The 15780-nt window shown below is 38.4% G+C and overlaps 1 protein-coding gene across 7 annotated transcripts in view; it reads left to right on the forward strand.

The window, feature by feature from the left end:
- Positions 1-2163: 2163 nt before the first annotated feature.
- Positions 2164-15780, forward strand: part of LOC121951200 (ATP-dependent 6-phosphofructokinase, platelet type-like) — an 84281-nt gene continuing 70664 nt past the window's right edge. For 2 of the 7 annotated variants that reach the window (XM_088085050.1, XM_088085049.1), the window contains exons 1-8: positions 2164-2390; positions 9483-9556; positions 11988-12065; positions 12603-12792; positions 12883-13048; positions 13244-13288; positions 13572-13680; positions 14140-14235. In XM_088085050.1, the coding sequence (XP_087941176.1) occupies positions 2282-2390; positions 9483-9556; positions 11988-12065; positions 12603-12792; positions 12883-13048; positions 13244-13288; positions 13572-13680; positions 14140-14235 (867 nt within the window). In that variant the 5' untranslated portion in view covers positions 2164-2281. The remainder of the gene's footprint in view (positions 2391-9482; positions 9557-11987; positions 12066-12602; positions 12793-12882; positions 13049-13243; positions 13289-13571; positions 13681-14139; positions 14236-15780) is intronic. The other 5 variants (XM_088085045.1, XM_088085046.1, XM_088085048.1 and 2 more) reach the window with 5 other exon arrangements.

Consider the following 15780-nt stretch of genomic DNA (forward strand, 5'->3'; position numbering starts at 1 on the left):
CTAGATATATTTTTTTTTTTTTTGGTGTGCTCAACTTCTAGCCTGGCCTAAGACCACTCAACCCGAAATCACTGCCCCCTAAATATTTTGCTTAAAGTTTACTTTGACTTGCAGTGCAGCCTATGGCATATTGATCTTTTTCTACAGCGTTATACATATTTCCCTGTTATTCATTCATACATATTAATATAAATCTTGAATCTAAAATAAGAAGACACAGTTTGGCTAAGTAACTGTCTGTGATGACACACTCAGTTTCATGTGGTGTTCAAGAAGTTCCTCATTTCAGCTGTTAAACTTGCATTTGGAGAAGTAAGAGGCAGCCAAATGACTTAAGTCAGGAGGATTTACCACATAAAATACAAGGGCACATTTGAGCTGCAAGCGGGTGTGCGCACACACACACATAGATATACACTCTGCATTGCCTTGCTCAGGAACTTGAAACTTGTCCAGCAGCTGATGTCCTCTGTGTAGCCCTTCCAATCTAATCACACAGCAGCTCCACTGTCTGCAAGCAGCGATATGACAAGTGTCTCAACCTTTTTGTCATGAATATATTATTATGAAATACACAAACTGTTGGCTGGCGACAAGCGAGAATTGTCATACTGTATATAAAAAAGATATCGTCATTGAGATAAAACTTGCTGCATGCAAACAATTGCTCAAGGTCATGAACTTCATAGAAGGTGAGGAATTCAGTCTGTAGTTCTAACAATCATAAAGTTTCTTTTATTTTTAGAATGGTGACATACAAATACAAATATAACCTAACTTTGGTGTATGATAGGGATTCACATGAACAATACTTCTGGCCAAAGAGATGTTCTAAGTAGGTTACCCACAGAACTATTTTAGTAATATCTTAGATTTTTATTATTCAGTTCTATTACATAATTCATCTAATAATATATGTTCTTTTCGTTGTATTGTGTCAACTTTCCACACTATTACAACACTATCTTTTTGTGTTTTTATTACAGAGAATTTTATGAATTGTTACTCTAAGTGCATTGTTTCCTCAGTGAAAGACCACAATCTCGGTTGCAATTGGTTGGAATGTGCTATCGCAGTACGTGATCTGGATATCCATTGGACAAATAACCTGTCAGTCAGGGATACAGGTTCGTCATTGGCTCTCTGGCTTTGGCTCTGAAGAGAGGCTCGTGAAGGACGAATGAGGAGGTACATTCTAAAGACCTCTCACTCTAGTTCGTTTTCCAGACCGTAAACTGGGAACTGAATTGCAAGTGAATGAGCTGGTCACAGCCAGAACTACAAAGAGATAAATCTAACATAAATTTGCAATTGTTCTATATAAAAATACATAAATACCCAGCATTTTCTTTATTTTTTACAGGGAAACAGCACATTGAAATACTGTTCATTTTCTAAAATTACTTATTTATTTGTTTTGGCTTTTTAAAATCTTTTCGGAAAATTAAGGAGCAAAAACTGTGCCATCATCCTAAAACTGTATCATTATCGAAGCTAACTAATAATATATATATGTTCTCCAATAGCACCACATTTTTTCCCTTCCAGCTAATGAAAGCATCAAAATGTTAATCTCTGACATGAAACTTTGATTTGTGACATGTTAAAAACACAGTGTAACATTTGCAAAAGGAAAGCCAGAAAGTCAACTAGCTGACATGTCAGTTAAGCTGCAATACCTGGCTAAAGTTTGCTGACATTAGCCAGCATAATAAACTAGCCGCAAAGCTTGTTGAATTAAGCATGTCTCATTGTTTGTGAATTTAACTTTTCAGTTTTTTTAAAGCAACTGTGTTATTTCTGTATTATAGTCTTGCATATCAGAAACAATGGCATTTATAGAAGGGTTCCACTTTTGGCAAATACGACTTTGAAGTTCAATTGAGTTGCCATCATTATCAATTCCCTGACTTATTTTGGCCCACAAAATTATTATTTTAAAAAAGGGGAAGTCAACTGGACTTTGTTTCCTAGAACCGTGACCACTCTGCGGGGAACCATAATTATATTAACATATACTTTATTATTACCTTCTGGGTATGTTTTCCGTGTGTATGTGCTCATAGTTGTCCCAGTAAAGCACGGAGTGAGTCATCGTGACTTATTGACGATCTTTGGTCAGTGGGTGTGTACGTGCATGTTGAGGGGCGGTAACCACTGCAGTCCTACTCCAGTATCTCTGCTCAGCCTCAGCGTCTGTCAGTGTCACTTACCGTTGTTGGACGGGTTGTGGAGTTTAATTTTAAGTTTTTTGGGCAGGTGACAGGGGTCGGAAACAGGCATGGCTGGCGCAGCGGCACCGAAGCGGCAGGACACCCGGAAATTTTTCGAGAATCTGTCCGGAGCTGGTAAATCCATCGGAGTGCTGACGAGCGGAGGAGATGCCCAAGGTAACGTTGTGTCGATTGGGTTCCATTATCGGACACCCCTGCTGCCTAAGCCCTGTCTAATGTTACCAGCTTCATCAGTTACAGTGCAAAGTGCTGCCAAAATACGACAGGCAAAAATACTCCGTTTTCAACTGGCGACGTGAGACAGTTTTTGCTAAATAAAGCACATTGTTTTTGTTTGGTTTTCTCAAAGCAGGAATTACGCTAAATCACGAACGTCAAGCTAGTTTAGCTAGATTAAATATCACACTTTGCACTAAATGTTACGGTTGGCAAAATATTGCAGCATCTTTCACTGTAGCAAGGTATTTTTACTGAGGGGTTTTCCTGTTAACGTTAGTCATTCATGTTCAATCGGAGAAATGACAAAAACAAGGTTGCCAAAGATATGTCCGATAATGGATGTGTTGGTGCAAGCTTGTAAAGACCCAGTGCGTTACAGTTACATTTTCCTGTGGAGTAAGTCAGTAAAGGTGCGGCTTGAACGTGTCAGTGCATCAAGGAGAGCAACGTTGGTTTATTTTAGTAGTATGTATTTGATCATTGTGCATCCACTCGCGATTTTACCATAATTATTTAGCCTAAAGGGAGTTAAATCAATCTGAGCGTTGGTTACGCAACAGCTGACGCTCCCATTCACACTCCCATCTCATTTATTTTAACATATACAACATGCATCAACGAGATAACAAGTGTTATATTAAAACATATGCATAATCCAGACCTGCTAAAAATAATCCAGATTGGAACAGGTACCTTATTTTGGAAAGCAGCACTAATATCAACAAGTGATCGTGATAATTTAATAATTAAAAAGACATCCTCTTTATATACACGGTGGATGTACATCCTGCACTTATGCATATAGACTGTGCTGCCTGCAGCATAAATGACGCATGTTGGTTTGTGCGTGCATTTGTGTCCCTGTGCGCATCCACAGTGCCACTAAAACATATAATTGAATCACCAACCCAAATGAATCATTACTAAAACCTTAGTTTCTGCAGTGTTTCCTTAATGTGTCCTGTCAGAAGGCTATGTAATGACCTTGCTGCAGGTCTACATTATAGGATTTTAATTGTGTTGTATGATTTAGGCTTGCCAAGAGTTTTGCTGCGTATTAAGAATCCCTGAAAACCACCTCATTTGTTTGGATACGTAATAGTTTTGAAAACTTAAAGTAAGTAATAGTGATCAAATGAACTTCCTATGAGGAAAAATGTGAAGACACGTATCTTGCATCACTGAGGATGAGTCGCGAGAGGACCAGTGTTAAAGTAGCCAGCCTAAAACACCCCGATCCCCGAGATAACCTTTCACAGTAAGTGTCATGCGTTCAAGTTCTCGCTGTAGTACCTTTATTTTGAAGCCGTCGTCTCTGGAGTTCCGGTGTGTTTGTTGATAACTTACTCATCTTGTCAAGGAGGCTCGTGCCGCCTACGTGAGGGGCAGCGAGTATGCGGTGAAGCATGAAGTGGTAGTAAATAAAAGGGAATAAATGGGCATGCATTTAAAATGTTACCCTTAGCAATTTCTTTTATTATACATAATTGTCATTGATGTACAAATAATATTCATAGTCTATCTCCCCGGGGATGGAGCAGATGTCTTCAGTAGCCCACTGATCTCATAACACATAACAGTATTTTTGTGTCACTCATCCATCCTCTCATAATGTTCCTGGAACATCATCAAAACATGTATTTTTACTCATAACCATCTATAAAGGCTGCTGTACTGTGCTCTATCCACATTGTGCGCTGAATTGTATATATGCAGTGCTGTAGGTTAACAGCTATTGTTTGTTCGTTACATAACAGCATGTGCCTTTAGTGGAGTGATTCAGTCTAACCACAGTGAATCGCAGCAGATCAGCTCCCATGCTGGATGTTAACCTCTGTAGTAATAACATGTAAAGGCACATGTTCCTCCTGACTGCATATATGATTTAACTGAAATTGCACCTGGTGATTCACATACATTACTTATCACGTGTCCTGATTTTCTTCCATTCATAACTACTGGCTGCTGGTTTGGAGGAGGGACTTCCTTGTGAGCTTGTAAGATGCCACTGAACAAAGCTGTTTGTATAGTTGTTAGCTCATGTGTCTTTTCTGTCACTGAATCAAATGAAACAAGCTTACAAAGGGATTAACTATAATTCTTTACCCAAGAAAGTAATGTCTCATATGTAGCCTGTGTCTTGGGTAGATGTCAGTTCAAAAACTTAAAACTTCGAAAAGTGCTGCTGTTACTGACATAAAATTACCTATATACACCCCTTTGGTAACATTTTCTATGAAGACTCCATCTCTATATATAGATAATTATAATGCTTTATGACTAGACTCATAAACACACATAATAGAGGTTGACGGATGGGGCTTAATACTGTATCTATACTCATCTATGCCCACAACAACAGTCAAGTGTAGTAAGTAGGTGTCAGATACAACAGGCCAATTATCGGGGCGATGTTTGGCATTTTAGCAATTATTTGTGTCTGTGTTTTATTTTAATGATTGTTGATCAAATTCATTCATTTAAAAAGCTGCAAAGAATTTTTTTATTTTAATTTTCACTAGACAAAAAAAAATGCTGTATATCATGTTGAAAGTCTCAGTTTTGATTAAACATTTGCCAAACCATTTAAACAAAAATGTTTGGTTTAAATGCCTTCCATACACTAGAAAACTTTGAAAAAAGCATTTTAAAGACTGAAGTGTGACACTGATATCTAAAGACAATGTGTCAGAATTCAGTTTTTAGGCACAGAATCAGATTTTACAGACTGGGGAAGTTTCAGGGTCACTATTTGCAAGATTGTAAGCCTCAAAAAGAAAAAAAAAGTGGACTTAAACTATTGTAACCCTTGAAATCCAAAGGCTGTATACTGTATCAACAGCACAAGAGAGCGGAGACTGTTTTTATTTTCTTTTCAAGCGGGAGTGTGCCGTTTGGTCCCGCCCTACTGTGCTCTGATTGGCTAGTAGTCTAGTTCTCCTGTGCTGTGATTGGGTAGTAGGCCAGCGCTACTGTGCTCTTATTGGCTTGAAACCGTTGCCTCCGGTTTGCCTCTTCGGTCAGGTAAACTCGGCTGTTGACATTTGCGTTTTTAGCTACATTTCTCTGGGACTGTGGAAAAAGAGGATAATGTTGAGTTTAGAAGTGAATAAGAACAGAGCTTGCTGCAGCTGTCGAAATCTCTGGTAAGTATGCTGTATGCGGTAAGCTAACTAGTTAACCGCTGTATGGTCGACCTGCAAGCTAACGTCAGCTACTGGATTGTTTGTTATTAGCCTGTAAGCTAACTGTAAGGTTCACCTGAAAAAAAGTTGCGAGCATCAACATTCATTTATCACATAATCATGTATATTTGAGCCAAACAATCTTCAGCTAAAACACACGGTTAGCTTGTAGGCTAATAGAAAACATTCCAGTGGCTAACTTAGCTTGCAAATACCCTGTTTGGGATGGGGCCAGTGGTTAGCTAGCTAGCTACAGCCTATAGCATACTCACTGTGGATTTCAAGGGCTGCAATAGTTTCTGTCGACTTTTTTTTTGTCTTTTTGAAGATAATCTTGCAAATAGTGACCCTGAAAATTCCCCAGTCTTTGCAAAATCCGATTCTGTGGCAAAAAACTATCTGACCTGACACATTGTCTTTATATATGAAAGGTTGTCAGACTTCAGTCTTTTGCATGTATTTTCAAATGATTCCATACACATACAGTGTGTTAGGTATTAATCACTTGTGATGCAGCATTTTATAAATGCATGAAAATGATTACACTTAACACCAACAATATCATCATTATGTCCCCCACTTTTATATATTATAGTCCATTAAGAATGCTTTCATAAATGTGGTCTTCATAGAAAGTGTTACCAAACCTTTCAGGTGCAATATTCACAACTGGCCCTTATGCTTTGTCCTAATTTCAGCATTTATATATATAAAGTTTCTGAAATATTCCATGCTTGCATACATCTGATTAAAATCACTAGTTTTAGAAATTACTATAATATTTTTTTTTCTAAGTTTTAGTAGCCTAGCATTAAGTATTTAGCAGAAATACACTAAGAAAAACACCAAGGCTACAACAAAGTAGACATGCTGTAGGTAACACAAATTAGGATTTTTCAGTAGTTAAATATGTAGAATGTGTAATTTGAAATGTGCATGTGTTAGAATAAAATTACATAATAAATTAGAATAAAAATGGCAATTTTAAGACATAGTTGTATTGCTAATTGTATTAAATACAAATTAAACAAGTAGTTTCGACCAAGCAATCTCAGTGGTCAGCAAGACATTTAGAATGTGCTTAAATCAGCATGACAGCACACCTTCCTTATCACTAAAAAGATTATTATTATTACATTTTTTTTTTCTGTTTTGTTGAACTCATTAAAAACATTGTTCAATTTAAACTCATGTCACATGTTTGCACAGATCCACTTCAACCAGTCAGCTTTGTCCTGGTCTCTTAGCAACACTAGCTTGTCCCATCAGCGCAGCTTGCACACTGTGTTTCTTCTTTGAAGGAAACCCCCCTTTGTGCATTAAATGCTGCATGAAACCTTATTTACTTAATTCAATGAGGTGACAGAGAGCAGAATATACATACTATCAGAACACACAAACAAAAAAATATCTTTGGGATTAAAAATGTAGCTTTGCTTGGCAGCAGTTTCATTTTGGAAACGAGACAATCCGATCAGTCTTCTGTGGATTGATGGGATTGTTAAGTTTAATTTGGACCTGAAATAATTGATCAATTTGACAGAAAACTAATCTGCAGCATTAAAAAAAAAAATTAATCATTTGAATGATTTTGGAAAACATTTTCAAGCATCTCACTCTTAAGGATTAGCTGCATGTTTTGTCCAATGTGATAGGAAAGTGAATATCTTTGGGCTGAAAATAAAATGCAGATTAATCAATTATGAAAATAATCATCAGTTGCAGCCTTAGTTCAGGCCTAAAGATGAAGTTTTATGACCTCCTGGGGTTTAGTAAACCCTTTGACAGCCCTTAACCATAACTGGGTTTTTGCAAATTGAATTTTTTGACATTATAGCTTTTTTATATAGAGAGATTTTTGCTGCAACAAACACTTGAGTTTCTTATCTAACATTTGTAGTGGCCGTTAAATGGTAAACAACCAGCAGAGACACACTGTTCATGTTGCAAAGTAATCTACAAGCCAGGTTCAACTGTTTTGCCAGATGATCCTGTGTTTCTTTGTTTTTGATTCCAGAGCCTGTAGCAGCGTCACCAGCCGCAGTGAAATACATTTTATTGGCCTATGTTTGTTTCATGCAGAGCAGTTTTCTGTCTGAAAAGAGCCTAAATCATGTCATTGTCATCCAAGGAGTAGTCACATCCCGTGCACATTCTGCAGACATGGGCCAGTGAATGGGCTGGGTTGTTTAAAGCATGTGGTGTGGGAAGAAATTTGGCTGAGAGAGCTCTGTCGGCTGTGAGGGGCAGCTGGTGCCTGCTGTGCTCAGCGCTTGGTTTCTCTCATACTGCCACAGAGAACGGGCTCAGGAAGATGTAATGTGCCTCTTGCCTTTATAAAAGTCATCATGTCATATCAGTACGCATCATATCATAGAAATCTTTGTTAATAATCAGTGAGCTGCTTTTGAGACCCCTCAGGATTTGAAGGCTTTTGACTAAACGAGATTTGGTGACATCCCCTTGAGCTTTGAAAACTAATGATGGACATTTGTTGGAATTTCTGATATTTTGTAGACGTAACTATTGATCACATGTGAAAAAATGAGTCTCATATACAAACTGATTGTGAAAATGATCATTAGTTGCAGCCGTAATTCTCATTTGCAGTCTAATTTCCTTTGCAACGATCTTTTATTATTTGCTTACCATATCAAATTTCTCCATTAGGATCATTCATTATTTAATCGCAGCTTTCAATCTGCGCAAATCTGTTGCACTGCTGAAGCAACAAGACATTAACTAGATATACCCTCTCTCAGCCAGTTCAGTTGTACATCAAAAACTTCAATCGATACCAGGATATTAGGATGTTAGCCTCTATCTGCTTAACCCCTTCAACCCTGAGCAGATTGGTGGGATTTTATTTAAAAACATGGGAAAAAAAAGGTTGTGAGCAACTTTAATTATATATTTACAATATGTCAAAAATAATATTTTTTAAGCACTTTTCCAAAAAACTTTGCCTTTAAAAAAATGTGTTTGTTTTGTTTCGTGTGCCAATTTTCTGGTAATTTTCATCCACTGTTTTACTAATTTCTTTTTAATTTTGGGGTTATATCTTCTTTCATTGTTCATTGCCTTCTTTTTTTGTTAAAGAAATCAGATCAGTTGGCTCAGGTTTCAAAGGGTTAAGTAAAACTTTGATTTATTGTCTGTGTTGTTTCTAATTTCATTAAGTGCTCCATCAGACACATTTGTAATCTGGCAAAGCATCGTCAGGGACGCTCCGCCCTTCTCTCTCTCTCTCTCTTTACTGTTCTTTGCTGGTCTGTCTTGCTCCTGCCACTCCCTATTTATGTTGTTATGATAACTATTAGTCTCTTTCTCTTTGTATTGACCTTATTAAAAGACAATATAATATTCAAAGTTAAATGTAGGAAGGAAGCATATCATCATAAGCATCATAAAATAATGAATGTTGAAATTCTAAATTAAACTTTGGATGCTACTAGAAAACTAAAATCATTTGCTTTTCAGCTGGCTCGATACAATTTGCCCCAATCAACATGTCTGAAGTGAGATGAACAAACTTAAAACTTAATCTTATCAGATAAAACAGAACAGATATTGGCAAAGTTTGGGGACATCATTTTCAGTTGAAAAAAAGGTTGTTAATCTCAATATATTGCAAAATATGTTACTTTAATCCTCAGCAATGGCAGCACATTTAAAATTGCAGTAAAACTGTATGGTGACCTAAGTATTGGCACAATATGTATCAAGAGGCCTCTGGTGAGTCACACCTGTAATGTCAAACACATCATGACAGTCACAAGAATGCTTACTGGGAAAGACTGTTTGTTTCCGTGACAACCACTAACTCTTCTCTATCCGTTCCCAGGTATGAATGCAGCGGTCCGGGCTGTAGTCCGAATGGGCATCTACGTGGGAGCAAAGGTCTACTTCATCCACGAGGTGAGGCATGACTCAGACTCCAGACGTGGCCTCCGGGGAGTCTGCAGTCTCTGTCACACTCGACAGTGAGCTAAATTAGTACTGACGATGCTTCCTCGTTGGGCTGTGATCATCTTTGAGAAAGCCAGCGGGCCTTAAAGTTCTGATATTACTCTGCATTTGGTGATAGATTCATGCGTCATCTGGATGTCACCTTAAAGTTACATCCAGATAACTTTAAAGAAGTATTTCACTAATTTACAAAGAGTCCTCACATAAAACTAGGCCGTCTCTGCAGTAGAAAGATGCAAATACTTTTGAAAGTGGTGTGACATGACCAGAGAAAACAGAATAAAAGGACGCTTTTGCTCAGGAGGCAGAAAACCTACAACTACCAGAATGCATCACACCTTACCAGACGCTCCCGCTGATTTATGATGAAATGTGGACTGATCTTGGTAAAACAATGGCCGCCGCTGGATCTCGTATTATAGTTAAAGGATAGATAAAACATATTTCTGAAAACATTTGAGGCAAGAAATATACATGTCAGTAACAGAATCTTGGTTTATATTTTATGAGCGCTGCCTTAGTTTTACCGTTTGATCTCTGAGTCAGCAAAACTACTCCATGTCGTTTGGAGGAGGTTGGCTGTGGGGTGTGAAGGGATATCTGGGCACTGCTTAGATGAAGTTTAGCACAGTTCATCTACACATACTAGATACTAGCTGATTGAAAATCAGAGAAATATTTCTTAAATTAAGGGTTGACAAAAGGTTTCTGTCCTCAGAGGCATTTTATAGTAATGTTGTCAACAAAAAGCTGTTTTTTATTGTCATGTAAAGGTACTTTGATTAACAAATGTTTTATTATGAATGTGATGCATATCACAGTGCTTTGTTAGGCAAACATTAACCTCTTTCATCTTCCCTTTGTGGATATGAATTTTTGATTCTGGTCCTGTCTCTGTGTTGTGTTTTCTTTCTGTCATAGCTCTCATTTATTAAATATCCCCAGAGGGAAATTGTGCAGCTGTGGCTCGGAGGGCAGCGCCACATATGTGCAATGTCAGACATCTCATGATTCAGTATCAGAAAGGAAAAGCAACAACAACTCTGTCTTTCTTTAATATCTTAGAGTTGTTCGATATTGAAAGTCTGAGGGTATATGTTCAGTTTGAAGTGGCATGACACCACTGATGGCAGTGACGGAGGCAGAGAGAGATGATCAAGTCTCAGTGTGGATATAAGTGGATTACCAGGGGCAGACTTCATCCTTCACTGGCTGAACTGTCATTCCCATCAGCCTCATATTCTCACTGGTCTGTGAGTAATGACAGCTGAGTGCCAAGAAGCCTTTATTTTGGTTTGGACTCTATCGAGTAGTTTGTAGCAGCGTACACGTCATTGTGAATCCAAAAAAAAAAAAAAAGTAGAACAGTGTAAGCAAAAAACAAAATAAAAAAAACCTGCTAACACCAAAAGAGTATTTTAAGTCCCAATTTGTTTTTAATTATGATGTTTTCAAACATATATTGTGTTGGATCTAGGGTTGCAATTTGTAAGCGCTTCCCTTAGTATATTATTGATACAATTAACAATTGATTAATCAATTAATTATTTGAAAAAAAAAACATACAAACTTTGCTCATTTCAAATAATACAAAATGCTTTTTTTCCCTCAATGACAGCACAAAGCAACATTTTGCATATACTTTTTAGGGGAGTAACAATCCATCGATCTGCATTGATATATATCGATAAATTGATAAAATGAGTAATGATCATGTAACACTGATGCAAAGAGTAAACATCTATCCATATCATCCTTTTTCAGGTGCCCTTTGGTCAGTTTTGTCTCTTGGGTTTTTAAAAAAATAATTTTTTTTTACACAAGACATTTTTGAGACTAAATAAGTAATTAACCTCAAAAAGTGCTCGTAGTAGAGTGCAGATCTCTGCCAGGTGTGTCTGGAGTTAAATCTCACTCAGTTGCCCTTACTGGCTCCCTCACTATCAAGATGGCAGCAAAAATAACAAAAATAGGGATTTCTTAATCTCGTATAGAGCCTAACGTTAGTGGCTCATAACATTTTAGGTATAGGATTAATCTGAAGATGCACTGCTTTAAAATGAGACCAAACCTTTTTTCATGGATGCCAGTTTTTTACTGTCAATGACAGTATAAAAAAGTCAATAAAATATTGAAGATTGTAAATCACTGCAGCCAAGAAGGGTCATTAATGTCTACAAAAAGTATTTAAAAAATGTTTGGCTGATTTGCTAGAAGTAGATTAGATGCTGCGGACAGACAGATACACACACAAACGAATGCATGATCCCCTCCAGGCGTAATACAACAATTGAGAATCACATCAAAATGCTTGACAGATTATTTGATCATGAGAATAGTAGTAACACTGAACATTTGCCATATTTTTTCCTCCTCTCAGGGGTACCAGGGGATGGTGGATGGAGGAGACAACATCAAAGAGGCAACGTGGGAAAGCGTCTCCAGCATGTTGCAAGTGGTGAGCAGAACTTTCTGCTGTTGTTTCAGGTCACACGCTCGTTGTATAGTTCCATCCGGTTGAAATAAAACTACCCATGTTTCCTCTACTGCGCTACTGAAACCCTTAAATTCAGCTCTCACTTAAAGATTTGACTCTTTGTTAATGTTGCAGTTGTCGCTGCATATTCAAGCACAGTGAGATGTTTCCTGACAAAGGAGCAGCAGTATTTGTGCTTGGGCCGAAAACAGCGGAGTGTCTGCTGTGTTGGTGGACATCTGTGATGATGATCATTGGTAGTGACTCAGCAACTAAACTTCAGCCAAATAAGACTGTGATTGAATTAGACCTTTACACTGTTTGTCATAGTCAGACTTTTATTGTGTAAAGTGGATTACAGTCGGTGTGACAGTGAAAATTTATTTTGTAGATGAGCAACATTGTTAATATTATGCATTAAGGAGTCATGTTTCCCTAGGTAAAACAGGGATTATATTTCAGTCTGAGCCAGTAGAGGAGACTAGTATGATTTCAGATTGTACTTTGTCTTTCCTCCAGGGTGGCACAGTCATCGGCAGCGCCCGCTGTAAAGAGTTTCGTGCCCGCGAGGGCCGCCTGAAAGCCGCGCAAAACCTTGTGAAGCGCAGCATCACCAACCTGTGTGTGATTGGTGGAGACGGCAGCCTGACCGGAGCCAACCTGTTCAGAGAGGAGTGGAGCGGCCTGTTGGAGGAGCTCGTCCAACAAGGTGAGCGCTCACTGCAGGGATTTCATACCGCACCACTTTAACTCGACAGGTTTAAAGAGGATTTTTCTCCTGCCCTCTCATGTCTTCCAGGTGTGATCGATAAGGAGGCGGCCTGCAGTAACTCTGTGCTCCACATTGTTGGCATGGTCGGCTCCATCGACAACGACTTCTGCGGCACCGACATGACCATCGGCACTGACTCGGCACTGCACAGGATCATCGAGGTGGTGGACGCCATCATGACCACCGCTCAGAGGTGAACAAATCATAGGGGCAGACAAGTATAGATGTGACAAGACATTGAAAAAAAAAAACTTGACAAAATATGATAAGACGTAGCAAGACAAGACATTAAAAGACTCGCTTATATAAACCATAAAGAGGACGATAATGTGTTTTAACAGATGAGTCCACAGGGTTTCACTTTTTTGACATTTCTTTTTTTTTTCAGCCATCAGAGGACATTTGTGCTGGAGGTCATGGGCAGGCACTGCGGGTAGGTACTTCACACTGTCAGAGAAACAGAGACACAACACAAATAGAACATATCTGTCTATCTGTATATCTATCTATCTATCTATCTATCTATCTATCTATCTATCTATCTATAACAGCAGGGTATATGGTGTGAAAAATTTGTCTGCATATGCTTAGTCTCAATAAAATAACAATCATGGCTCTGCAAAAATACTTATTACAATATTAACAATACAGTATTTTTTTGGAAATACTGAAGTGTGTGTGTGTGTGTCTGTCTGTCTGTCTGTCTGTGTGTACAGATATCTGGCCATGGTCAGTGCCCTGGCATGCGGAGCAGACTGGGTGTTTATCCCTGAAATGCCTCCTGAGGATGGCTGGGAGGATAGCATGTGTCAGAAATTGTCTGAGGTAACACACACACACACACACACACACACACACACACACACACACACACACACACACACTCTGCATAAAAATGATTCCACTGGAAAACAGCATCAATCAAATTTCCACAAGGAATTGAAGTATGAAACAGCAGCTTGTTTGTGATAAATATTCATGCACGCTCATGTCTTTAACATGACACACTGTAAAACTGCAACTCAGGTGGGACTCGAAACCCACAACCTTTGAACTACATCTCTAATGTTTGAAACACAGAGTTCTTGAAGACTTTTCAACAGTCTGACAGTAGATCATTACATAATTTCAGTAACAATACAGAATGTTTTTGCTATATAATGTAAATGGTGTTATTGTATGTACTCAGTAGTAAAATTAGGTTTTAACAGTAAATTTTTAGCATAAACTGACATTTGAATTTTCGGTGGATTCCATGCAGTAAGTGTGTTTGTTATTGTCCAGAGTCGATCTCGAGGTTCCAGGTTGAACATTATCATAGTTGCTGAAGGAGCCATTGACAGACAAGGACAGCCCATTACCTCAGATTTTGTAAAGGATGTAAGTAGCGTTCAGTCTCACACTGACGCAGAGGGGAAACCAGAAGCTGGACCAACTGCTGGATAACAATATGTCTGTAAACAAAATTCAGCGACATGAGTTGTGGTAAAGCGTTCTCTCAAGGTTCTGACTTTTTGCCTTTAGTTCAGACACTTGCCACATTCTGAGAGAAGGTCTCTATTTATATATTTGCAAAAAAAAAAAAAAAACAACTTCAAGTTTTGGTGTCAGTGTAGCGTCTTTAGCTGCCATTTTGCACCAGTGTTCTTTCTGGAAAAAAATCTGTCAGACAATTCTGACCCCTTTAATGGCAGAAATAGATCAGGATGCACTGCAACCACGACAAAATGTGAGAAAACAAGAATAATTGACATGTAACACACAGCTGATTGATGGTGCTTCCATGCCATTTATTTTGAATTTCATCTTTGACTGATATGTTTGTTCTTAAAATGATACTTCATACATTGGCCTTTTTGGTAAGTGTGGGAGCTACAAGGCCGGAGATATACTTGCTGCTAAGTACACATGCATGCATGCATGATGGCCGCCACACGTCCCCTGCTTCGGTTTGGGGTGTCGGCTGTATGCGTCCACAAAAATAACGCAATGCATACATGAGATTCAGTATGTATATAAACAGCAGGCGCATTCTGAGAAAAAATACCGTACACGAGTCATAATCATGAGAATGAATAGGTTAAATAATTAACTATTGTAAACAAACATCATAACAACTTTTTGACACATCAACAAATCTACCCATACCCATTGGAGAGAAGCTATTTCTCAGTCAACACGGCTCGGCCCACAGCTGACATCAGGTTTTTTTTTTCCCAGCATGCTGATGTTGTATTGGCTGTAAAAAAAAGTAGAAGGTAGATTTATTTGCCATAAAGCTAAATAAGGAGATCATGTGAGAAGTGATGTGTAAACACAGATGCAGGAGCCAGGATATGTAAGTGTCACAATGGTCAAATTATCGTGATTTACGGCAATTTTGGAATAATTGATTGTACATTGTACAGAGGGCAAAATTATCATACAAGTGGGATAGTTATTTTACCTCTGGCAATACTGATACGGCCTGGGCTCTCTAGTGTGCCCTCTAGAGGTATTGTCCAGTATAGCATTGTGTATGGGCAAGTATATATATACAAAAATGATGCAACCGCATGCAGCCGGATGTGTACAGGAACGCAAGGTGAAACAGCATTTCTATCTCCAGCCTAAGACATCCCTCAATTTCACACACTTCCACTGAAGCCACAGTTGGTGGCAGTAATGTGTATCTAAGTCATATGTAACTGCTATAAAAAGGTAAAGAAGGAGATTGCTAGCCACCTTAGCAGCTCTGAGAGTTTGAAACCTGAAACATGGTATCTTTAACTCTTCTGTCTAATGTCTCACCAGAACTAGTTTAATGTGCTGCCAATCATACTCTGTCTGAGATTACTTGTTGTGTCGCATTTTAAGGAAATTCTTCATCTGCCCTTCAGTTTCTGCGCATTGCTAGCATATCTCATTGAAAATATATGTGTCAAC

This window comes from Plectropomus leopardus, chromosome 12 (genome assembly GCF_026936395.1).
Source record: "Plectropomus leopardus strain MGB_pleo_1.0 chromosome 12, ASM2693639v1, whole genome shotgun sequence".
Taxonomy (NCBI): domain Eukaryota; kingdom Metazoa; phylum Chordata; class Actinopteri; order Perciformes; family Serranidae; genus Plectropomus; species Plectropomus leopardus.